The sequence below is a fragment of the Eriocheir sinensis genome, chromosome 65, assembly GCF_024679095.1.
Source record: "Eriocheir sinensis breed Jianghai 21 chromosome 65, ASM2467909v1, whole genome shotgun sequence".
Lineage (NCBI taxonomy): Eukaryota > Metazoa > Arthropoda > Malacostraca > Decapoda > Varunidae > Eriocheir > Eriocheir sinensis.
Window position 1 is genome coordinate 7,761,140 of NC_066573.1, and position 12,300 is coordinate 7,773,439.

The following is a 12,300-nucleotide window of genomic DNA, read 5'->3' on the forward strand; positions in this document are numbered from 1 at the left end:
CCCTGGAATATCATACACTTTCGTCGGGCATCATTCCGCAGCGCTCGTTTTCTTCAGGATATAATAGGTTTTATTACATAGAAGCTAGTTTCGAGGAGCTTAACTAGTTTTACTTGCACGTTTACGAAATAATAGCATATTAAAATCTATTTTTTTTATATGAATAGGATAGTATTCCACAAAAACTTGTGGTATTCTCTAATGCTTAAAAGCGCCAAAGAAAATGTACTTTTATGGCTGACTAACTTAAATTCAATATTTTTTTATTTTTTTAATGCTTTAATGAATATTGAATTGAATAAAAAAGCACAAATAAAGTATGTCAAATATATGTAGTTTTATTTATACAAAAAAATATTTACGTACCTATTCTAATAAGGTTTTAATATTAACTGTAAACAAACGCCTTGCCTGTTCGTTCTGATGCATATTTCGACTCACGGGACTATTCTCGTTTTTTAAGAAGACAGAAGACCGTAATGTTAGTAAATATAATCCATATAATTTTGAAATGGCCTTGCGACTTTGGGAATTTGTTAGAACAAATTACTTGTATGTTTATTTTTACATTTGTTGTACTTGACATGAGACCGAATGTGCATCAGGCACCTGCCCACCTTGCTGGCGGCGGCGGGAGTCAACCAAGACACTCACCTGTGCCTTCCTGAGGAAGACGGGCCAGCTACAACGTCTGTGAGCACCTCACAGGACTTCACCAGGGTGAATAAGGTCTAACAGACCTTTACAGCCCTCACAACCACCAAGAAGAAGACGACTTGTCAAGGTGCAAGCTCCCACCCATGGGTCACCTCAGCGCTCACCAGACCAGATCTTCAGCAAACTGTACTTCTTGGGCTCCAGAGGCCATGGTTTCATGGCCTGACTAGTTCCTAGACACTGAAGAAGAAGAGGCAAGCTGCAGCAGTGCAGCTGGACTTACGTTAAGCTGGCCCGTCTTCCTCAGGAAGGCACAGGTGAGTGTCTTGGTTGACTCCCGCCGCCGCCAGCAAGGTGGGCAGGTGCCTGATGCACATTCGGTCTCATGTCAAGTACAACAAATGTAAAAATAAACATACAAGCTAAGCATGTAAATGTCAACAGAGTAGATGTTGTTTGGGATTCATATCCAGAGATCTCAATAAAAAGTCTTGAACAGGTCCGCCGTATGAAGAGTGTTGGAGTGCAGACATTCCATCTTAGAAGCGCCAAGCAGAAAGTCCCCAAGAACTGGAATCAGTATCTAGCCTCAGGAAAGAACAAAGAGGCATTCATTAAATATCTGCTTCAGCAGTGGCAAGACATGGAATTTCAGTTAGGAAATTTAACACTTATTTTTGCACATGGTACTGATTGTCATATAATCAAGGAAGACAGTGGAAAACTTAGTACACATCCACTAACAGATCTTCAGTGTGACCACCAGGAGGCAGATACCAGACTGCTGCTACATGCAAAACATGCCACTGAGTCCTGTCATAACACACCAGTAGTTATCCTTAGCCCAGATACAGATGTTTTTGTGCTTGCCATTGCCTGTGCTTATAACATTGCTGCCAGTGTTTTTATTCAAACTTCCAGTCAAAGTGGTTTTATGTACAATATTGATAAAGTAAAAGCAGTTTACAGTAGAGATATATGTGATGCCCTTCTTGGATTCCACTGCTTCACTGGGTGTGATAGTGTCAGCTCTTTTAAAGGAAAGGGAAAAGCATCAGCCTTGACTGTTCAGAAAAAATCCAGCATTCAGGTCATCCTTCTCAAAACTTGGTTTGGATTGGTTACCATCGGAAGAGCTACAAAATGACTTTGAACACTTCACATGCCATCTATATGGATTTCACTCAGAAAAAAACATTGATAAGGTCAGGCTACAAGTCTATCAGAAGAAAATATGTGGTACAGTTTCTCTCCCTCCTACTCAAGACAGTCTTCATTGTCACTGTTTGCGAGCATGTTATCAAGCAGCACTATATCGACGTTGTCTTCAGAAATGCATAAATGCTCCAACACCTGAACATCATGGCTGGCTATTAGAGAACGGCAAGCTTAAGATCAAGTGGATGACTTTGACAGCTATGCCAAGAGAGGTAACTGAATTTGTACAGTGCAAGTGTAAAACTGGCTGCACTGTACAGAGATGTACTTGTAAAAAGAACTCTCTCCACTGTACTAGTCTCTGTGGTTGCTGTAACTGCCTGAACATGTTCAAAGAAATAACATCAGAGAGCGGGGAGGAAGAAATTCAACAGCTAGATGATGGGGATGGAATGTAGAGCACAGAAGATTGCTTAAATATGGAGAAGACCAATATGATACTAAGAGGAACGGCCAGCAGACTGGACAAAAGCCATCATTGTTCCAGTTTACAAAGGGAAGGACAGGAGAGGGGACTGTGGGATCTATAGAGGTATAAGTCTGTTGAGTGTACCCGGAAAGGTAAACGGAAAAGTCATAACAGAGGGTTCAACGACTTACAGAGGAGAAAATCAGTGAAGAACAAGGTGGCTTCAGAAAGGGAAAAGGATGTTTGGAAAAAATATTTTCCTTCAGGATGGTAATAGAAAAAAATTAAAAAGAAAAAAAATATACGCTGCCTTCATGGATTTGGATAAAGCTTATGACACAGTCGGTTGGGAAGTCTTAAGGTATATGATGTGGGAGGAAAACTGTTTAGTGCAATAGTCATTCTATGAGGCGGCATCTGCATGTGTCAGAATTAATGAAGAAACAAGTGAACATTTTGAGATAAAATTGTTTTTGAGGTAGGGGTGCAATGTCTCCATGGTTGTTCAATATTTATATGGATGGTGTTATGAGAGAAGTGAAGGGCAAAGTTGGGGAAGTTGGAGTAAAATGTACAATGAGGGAAGGAAGTGGTGCTGAATTCTATTTTATTTGCTGATGACACAGTGCTCATTGCAGAAAACGAGAGTGACTTATCAAAATTGGTTAGTGTCTTTGATAGTGTATGTAAAAAGAGAAAATTGAAAGTAAATGTCAACAAAAGTAAAGTGATGGTTTGTGAGTGGAGTAGAAGTGAGGGTGTGGATTTTGTATGCCCATATAGAGTGGGTATTGAATGTGAAAAAGAATGTAAAATAACTTTGAATGATGAGGAAATGGAGGAGGTTAATGAATTTAAGTACCTGGGATCAGTTATGTGTAAGCATGGTGGTACAGAAGGAGAGACAAGAGAAAGGGCACTGCAAGGAAGGAAGGTGGTAGGGTCTTTGGAGCGTATCATGAAGGGTAGAAGTGTGAGCATGGCGGTAAAGAGGGACTTGAGAAATACAGTAAAAGTACCAACCCTCACATATGCAAGCGAAACATGGGCCTGGAATGAAAGTCAGAGGTCCAGAGTGCAGGCAGTGGAAATGGATTATTTGATGAGTGCATGTGGTGTAAGTAGAATGGATGAAGTGTATAATGAGAGTGTGTATGAGCGTTTTGGAATGTGTCGTGAGGGTGTGGGGAAGAAGTGTGGAGTGGTAGAAGAAGTGAAATGACAGACTTTGAAGTGGTTTGGCCACATGGAGTGAATGGAAGAGGGTTAAATGACCAGGAGGGTTATATGAGTGAGATAGAGGGAGAGAATTTTAGAGGAAAACCGCCAGTGAAATGGAGGGATAGGGTGCAGGAGTATGTCAGAGAGAGAGGTGAAGGATCCTTGAGAAACCTTGAGCAGGCAAGAAGGGAGTGTCAAGATAGTGAGAGATGGAAGCTCCTCTGCCGTGGCCATCCCCTGGTGGGAGCTTCAAGGAGCAGGTATCGAAATGAATTGAATAGAAACTGTCCCTAAAGTGAGGTGAGATACTGGAATACACCTACAGTAGCTATATAGCTGCTGCAGTGGAGGTTTGGGTGCTGATTATCCTGTGCATGGGAAGTTGGAAGTGGTGCCACAGCAGTAGCTTAAGTTTGAATACATTTATGAAGCATATATAAGAAATACAGTATGCAGATGTCCATTTTCGAATATATGCAAGATAATTTCTAACAGATGGAAGAAATAATGACAATAACAGTAGTGTACCATCCAGAAAGTGGACCGACTCTGCTATTTAGTATAGGCCTAGGTATTTACATGTGACAAGGAGGAGGGACATGGACTTACAAGAGCATGGAAACTGGAGGCTGTTGTAAGAAGACCAGTTGAAAAACCAGTGAAGAGTGAGATAATTTGGAATGGTATGTTGCCAAATGGGCATGTTTATCCAAGGTATGTTGACTTTATTATTATGTGCAATACATTGGCAGGGTTTCTGTACTGTCAACTGTAATGTCAAAAGGAGATAATACAGGATAAATTTTTGTAGTAAATCTTTTCTTAGGATCACATTGACGTAATGTTACCTATTAGTCCGTGGGCCACCATCAGATATCGTACACTTTCGTAATATTGCATAGAAGCTAGTCTCAAGGAGCTTAACCAGTTATATGTGCATGTTTACGAAATAATAATATAAAAAAAAGGCTTTGGTATGTATAAAATAGTATTCCCTACGTTAAGTGATAGGAAAAGCAACTCTAAGCACTTTTTCATCTATGGCAATTTGTGTTTAACGCCTTCGTTTTAAAGTTACAGGATGCTTAAATACGAAAATTGATCCAGCCTTTGGTCCTGATCTGAAAATAAAGGTAGAGACATCAGGATGGTTGCAAATTACTCTAAAATACAAGACAAACAATTTATATTCAGACAACATTGGGCTAATGTTAACTATTTGACCTATAAAAACAGTCAGTTATGCATGCTGTCATGAAAATACCATTTGCATCGTATTTTTGCTTAAACAAGTTGTACAGCCTAAACAGTTGCCATTAGACAAAGACTGTCTTAATGTAATTTGTTTGTCTTGTAAAGTAGAGGCGGTGGCCGAGTCGTCAAAGTAACGGCCTCGTGTTCAGGAGGACGCGAGTTCAATCCCCGCCCGGTGCCACCAAGCTGGGATTTTTCAGCCGCCGCCGAGTGGCTTAAAACTACCCACATGCTGTCCAGAAGACCACCTATCAACCCGGACTCTAGATTCAAGGATCAAAGATGAGCTCTGGGAGGGCAGCATGAGCCAATGCAAGATGGCGCCACTATAAACACTCGCCTGCGCCAGAACGGGCTGGGCCGACCATCAGGACCTACCGGAAAGAAGCCTTGGACCGACCATCAGGATCCACCGGAAGAAGCCTACCGGCGCAATAGGCTGCAATGTAAAAAAAAAAAAAAAAAAGAGTAATTTGCAACCATCCCGAAGTCCCTACCATGATATTCAGATTAGGAACAATGACTGGATTCCAATGAATTTTTCTTATTTAAACATCCTGTAATTAACTGGAATCCAACCTTTGTTCCTGATCTGAATATCATGGTAGAGACTTCAGGATGGTTGCAAATTACTCTACTTTACAAGACAAACAAATTACATTAAGACAGTCTTTGTCTAATGGCAACTGTTTAGGCTGTACAACTTGTTTAAGCAAAAATACGATGCAAATGGTATTTTTATGACAGCATGCATAACTATGACTGTTTTTATAGGTCAAATAGTTAACATTAGCCCAATGTTGTCTGAATATAAATTGTTTGGCTTATATTTTAGAGTAATTTGCAACCATCCTGATGTCTCTACCGTTATTTTCAGATCAGGACCAAAGGCTGGAAATTGATCAATTTTCGTATTTAAACATCCTGTAACTTTAAAACGAAGGCGTTAAACACAAATTGCCATAGATGAAAAAGTGTTTAGAGTTGCTTTTCCTATCACTTAACGTGTGGGGAATACTATTTTATACATACCAAGAAGCCGATGTATGAATTTTCACTGTATGTTAATGTGCAAGTATTTTTGGTTACGCTCTACGGATAAAGTGTTGAGAACATTGCTGCAACCTATTACAAGTGAAAAATTTCAATGCGGACATATGCCCGACGAAACTTGTTTTCTAGAGCTATTTTGTGAGGGTGGCCCACGGACTATAAACACCCATTGTTGCCAAGTAGCATATAAACATACGTCTGGCAGCTTTGTACTCTCTCTCGATGATATGTAGCTAGCAGAAAGGCTTATACAACACGAATAAAACAAGCGAAAATGAACCAAACTCTGCATACACTAGGGTTTAAAGTCCCTCGGCGCCCTTTACATAGACACGCCCTGCGGCCATTTAAACCATCGAATAACATTTTTTGACGCTTCCTCACTATTCATTTTCTTTCTTAGATATTTATAGTACCTAAATTTGCAAAAAAAAAAAAAATATATTATTTTTGACCATATTTTACGTTCTCAGCTGGTTACCCCCCCCCTTAACCGTTTCTCTGTCATCCCCTACACACACACACACACACACACACACACACACACACACACACGGAGAGAGAGAGAGAGAGAGAGAGAGAGAGAGAGAGAGAGAGACAGACTCCAAGCTGAGGGTAGCCTTGCCATGTAAAAAACCACATTCCATATTCCACATTCCCCCTACTCTGCTCCATTTTATCACACATTCACGCATTCTTATTCCACTTTCCACCACATTCCACTACACTTTCCCACATTACCTACATATTTAATTAACCACGTGTTGCAACTTCACCGTACCTTCCCGTAATACATTAACCCTAACAGTATAAAAATATAACTTCACTAGATTTTAGGCTTACCTTGCAATGTTGTTAGATTGAGTGTAGGGACTGCATCATTCTTCAATACGCATAGGTGTTTTGGAACTGGCAGATCCAGGAGGTCGTACATAAGTTGTCTCTTATAAGCAGTGGGCTCAAAATGCAGGCTGCAGATTCTTGCATTTTTAATGTTCACTGGAGTTTCGCGGCTGCACAAATCAATCCACTTTTGTTGCACTTCTTTATCTTTAGGGAAATGATGAAACTTTATAGTCATATTTTCTTTTTGTCTTTGATTAGAGCTACATCTATTCACTGCACAATACGCCATTGTCGCGCTGGGAGGTGCAGCCAGGGTGCGGCTACCCTGACCTCTGGACTCCGCTGAGGTTAAGGATAGACTGATCTCATAAGGAGCCCCCCCCACCCCCGCCCTAAGACAGCTGCGTGACGTCATGCGCCAACCCTGTTCGTTTTTACTCAGAAATGAGCCGCTAGAACGCACGGCTCACAATTTGTTAACTCTAAATTTATGGAATATAATATATTATTGACATCATTTTCTTTGATTTAAATTATTTTGACTTCATATTACGACTTTTGGGGAAGTTAGAAATAGGAAAATAGAAATTCGTTACGAGAAAATGCGCTGAAACGTATTCCCGTTGAAAAGTGTGTAAACAAATGTACCGCCCTCTCAGCTGTTCGGTAGTGTTTACCATGGGTTTACTCACGGCATGGATCCTCAACCTAAACGTCAAAGGAAGGCTAACTGGGGAGACGACGAGTCTCTCCAGCTGGCTATGTTATACAGGGACGAAGTCCACGTATTGAAGAGGAACTTCAAGACGGTTGGTGTTTCCAACCAAAAGAAACACGATGTCTGGACGAAGATTACGGCCGACTTGAATGGACAGTTCCACCATGAGAGGACGGCCGTTGAGGTTCACCATCACTTCTAAGTCAAGGATGAAGCTGAAGAACTTTCGAGATCATCGGAATGGAACTGGTAAGTAAGTTTTCATATATTAGCTTTAACTGATAAACACCCATTACACATTTTTGTCTCATTCTGAGCACTTTGAATATCATGTATATATATATATATATATATATATATATATATATATATATATATATATATATATATATATATATATATATATATATATATATATATATATATATATGGGGTAAAGATCATTTTAGTACCATGCCAGTATGTATGGGTAGGACACGAAGTAATGGGTTTAAACTGGATAAATTCAGATTCAACAGGGACATAGGCAAAAATTGGTTTACCAACAGGGTTGTGGATGAGTGCAATAGGCTTAGCAGTCATGTGGTGAGTGCCAATACAATTGTCACATTAAAAAATAGATTAAATAAGTTCATGGACAGCGATACCAGGTGGGGTTAGATACACGGGAGCTTAGGGTCAAAGGAGTTGCCTTGTATAGGCCTACTGTCCTCTTGCAGACTCCAACATTCTTATGTTCTTATGTTCATTACCTACCTTATGAAACATCACTAGCTCTTCATAAATCTTTTCTTCAAATGTTCAACAATAATGGAAATGCTTTCAAAATCCAATTCAAGGACTATTTATTATTGAAAATAGGGGATAATATTGACGAAAGAGTAGCCTCCTTTGGCGTGTCATGCAACGGTGCAGCTGCAAAATATCTCGCAGAGGGTTTAGGGTGGGAGAGCATATTTAAATTTCTCCAACCGAACTTTACGACCTGCTAACGGGGGGGCATCACCCCCCTCGAAGCCCCCTTTTAACCAGGGGGGGCTGCACCACCCCATGGACCCTCCCCACATATATATGTCTTATTTCATGAGGAGGTATTTCTCACAGCACCAGCTGCACTGTCGCCATGTCACGCCATAGGGGGCTACGCTTTCGTGAATATTATCCCTATTTTCAACAATAAATAGTCCTTGAATTGATTTTGAAAGCATTTCCATGATTGTTGAACATTTGTAGAAAAGATATATGAAGAGCTAGTGATGTTTCATAAGGTAATGAAATACTGGCACGGTACTAAAATGAGTCTTGTGTGTGTGTATATATATATATATATATATATATATATATATATATATATATATATATATATATATATATATATATATATATATATATATATATATATATATATATATATATATATATATATATATATATATACACAAACATGGATATTTATAGAAGTATGTTGCAATACCCATACTTGTTGCCATCAACAGACAACTGCTTGATGGAAATCAATCACATTGAAATAGTTTTGTATTGAAAGAAACAGGATGCTATTTGCCATAAATTTGCCAGTTTAGTTTATATATATGGGTAAATCAGTTTAAGTTTGTAATGAATATTATGTAGAGTCCATTCTTACCCTTATTACTCGTACTTTCTTTCATCAGAGATGCCTGCAAGATAAAGTATGAAAGAGGAAGAAATGCTCCTTTCTAACACACACAACCTTGAATAGTGGTGGGAGTGCAGCAGTTATTTTTTTTTATATATAATTTTGTTTTACAACAAAAGAGTTGGCTCAATGGCAACAAAAAGTGTAGAAAAAAAGCCCACTAATTGCCGCTCTCACAACAGAAGATAGTATAGAGTAGTCAAAAGAGAGGTCAATTCCGGGTGGAGAGGTGTCTTGATACACTCTCGTTGAGAGAGGTCAAGTTACAGGCAGGAGAAAAAAAAAAGTTTTATAACATCTCAGTAAAGTACCTGTCATAATCCACTTTAGCATTACATTCTGAGAAGACACTAATGTAGTGCTTTAGTAGTAGGGGAAAAAGCAAAAAATACATGAATTTTTATTTTTTCCCAGGTGGCGGCCCTCCACCCCCTCCCCTTGACCCCATTGATGAGCTTGTAGGGGACATTTTGGGGCAAGGTCATCATGGGGTTTGAGGAGATTGATGACCTTGGACATCAAAGGACTGTCGACATGTATGTATCTATTTGTTTAATTTGTGAAGTACACTCTTTAGTTCTATTCTTCTCATTTTTAAATATGTTCAGTTCTGCTTAGCAAAAGTAATAAAAGCCTGTCATTTGCTTCAACCAGTATGTTACAAAACACTAGAAACATAACTCATCACTTGGAAAGAACATATGAGAGAGATATCTTTACTGTTGGAATAGATTGTTTAATTAAAGGCTTTAGTTCAAGTTAACTATACCTGCAGGTAACGTCAAAGCTACAGCAACTTCTATCAATTGATGCAATCCTACCTTGGTTCATAGTACTTCTCAATTAAGGTGTATTCAATGAGTTCTTGGCCTACCTCAGAATGAGGAAAAATAGAGCAAAGGTTCACTCCACTTCTTTTTTTTATGTTTTAACGTAACCACCTTTGAATGTGATGCACTTCTCCAATCTCGTCTTCAATTATGAAATTCCGTCCCTGAAGAATGGTGGGTGAATCACTTATGAAAAGTCACCGTAACTCAATAGAAAATGCTGAAAGGATGCCAGCCCATGCATTACTTGTTGGAACCTATACCAACATGTTACAGCATTGGCGGGCTCCTGTCTCCACTCCTTCTTTGTTAGGCCGAGAACTCCTTGAATCCTCCTCTTAATATCAATCCCCGCAAAGATATGCAACTCTTCTAGACCTTATTGATTGTCATTAATTTAGTATGAGTATGCCTTCCATTTCCATAACACTATGCCATATTTACTCCCTAGTATATGAAAGGAAAAAGATACCCTATGGCAGATCTGCATTAGTTTATAACTGCTCATTTGTACACTCATTCCATGACTTTTTACATTACTTGCAGTGAAGACGCAGCAGAGCCAGCGAGCCAGCTCATTGTAGGTCAGGGAGGTGCTGAGGCACCAACAGTAATAATTGTGCCTGAGCCCACCCTGCAGCCACAGACTGAGGGGGGTGCCCGGGGGAAGGTGCCAACTGAGGATGATGCAGCAGCTGCTCAAGCAAAGGTGGCAGCTGTTGAGGAGGAAGCTGTAGCTTCAAGAGCTACAGCAGCAGCTGCACAGGCTGGGGAGGAGGCTGCACGGGCCATGAAGGCAGCCGCAGAGGAGGTGGCGGCTTGTGCTCGGGCCTTCACAGGAGCTGCAAGGGCGCAGGAGGCAGCTGCAAGGGCGCAGGAGGCAGCTGAAAGGGCACGGGAGGCAGCTGCCAAAGAAAAGCGTAAGCCATGCGTCTTAAACAAATTTTGCTGAAGTTACAAATTGAAAAGGAAAGGAAAAACAAATAATATACCTAATAAAAGTAGACAAGGATGCACATAGTTCTATGATTGTGAAACCTTAGTTGTACTAATTTAATTATGCTTATGCAGGAATGATACAGTGTACAAATGCACTGGAAAAAGAGATTAAAATGAATGTGTAAAAAAAATGCAAAAAGAACACTAATGGAGAATAAAAAGGCAATGTGTGAAGAGCTAGGAAGGAAGGTGAGAAATGACTTTCGGAATATTAGGAGATGTTCTTGAAGGAAGTGAAGGGAGCATGAGAAAAGAATGAAAAGGTGTGTATGAACTATGAATGTAAAGGGTGTGAATAGGAATGTAATTGTAAGTGTATAAGAAGATTGAAGGAGTACTATGAGTGTTTTTAGAGTATTGACAACAAAGAGAGGAATGTTAATTTGCAAATGTTTACAAAAGGAATATGGGTTATAATTGATTGATAGATTGATTACTTTATTAATGCAAGTGGAACATTACCTTGGCATGTACTTGTCCAGTCGTGCTGAGGAACGGGTTTCAGTCTCCATTGCTAGAACGAAAAACAAATTAACTAGTAGGTAGTTTCATAATAATAATGATACAGAATAATGCAGATTCTTAAGAAATGAGTGTTTCCCAGATTCAATTCGAAAAACATATATGTATAAAATATCCAACTTACTGGAAATGCAAGTTGCAGAATTCATCTCGATACAGGCGACCTTCATTCCGCTGACCAGCTGGAAGTGGCGGCACAACTTGCACACCTTCAGGTTGTGCCATGGCAAGATCCACTTCTTCAGCGTTAGGTTGAGCCGCATCGAGAGGAATGGGAATATTCCTGTCCTTGCAGATGTTGTGGAGCATGCCACATACATGTATCAGCTTGCACACCTTCACCGGGGGAGTTACTCGGACCTCGCTGTGTAGGACATGAAAGCGGCGCTTGAACTGTCCTATTCCCCGTTCCACAACACTCCGTGTCCGTTTGTGGGCCCTAAAAGAAAATACAAATGATAATGGCAGTCAATATTAAGTACTTATGTTCCATTAACTATGGGTAAATTCACTACTTGCCATACCTAGCTTGACTAAATTTGATTTTGCTTGACTAAATTTGACTGTCCTTGACAATTTTTTTTCAGTTTAACCCGGTAGCAGCGGGGATCATGTTTCTTAACCCGAGAACGTCGACAGACCCTTTTTAGGGCTTTGATGAGTCGTGGCTGTGGTTATGAGAGGAGTACTCTGATGTACATTCCATGCTCTTTTTTTAGTCTCAAAATGTAGAGTAATTTTGTCATTTCTCAGGCACTTCTCGGCTTTCCCATAGCCAAAGCCCACGGGTTAATGGTCCCTCCAAGCGAGAAAAATGAGAAAAAATCACCCCTCACACAAACCATTTCATAATATATATCAGAGCATTTGTGATCAGATTATGTATCATCTATTT

General features: G+C 39.8%; 1 protein-coding gene across 1 annotated transcript; it reads left to right on the forward strand.

The window, feature by feature from the left end:
* Positions 1 to 7,337: 7,337 nt before the first annotated feature.
* Positions 7,338 to 10,836, forward strand: LOC126987485 (tol-Pal system protein TolA-like). The gene is made up of 3 exons (XM_050844452.1): positions 7,338 to 7,625; positions 9,469 to 9,590; positions 10,431 to 10,836. Exons 2-3 carry the CDS (start codon positions 9,541 to 9,543, stop codon positions 10,834 to 10,836), a joined length of 456 nt encoding a protein of 151 aa, XP_050700409.1. The 5' UTR covers positions 7,338 to 7,625; positions 9,469 to 9,540.
* Positions 10,837 to 12,300: the final 1,464 nt, after the last annotated feature.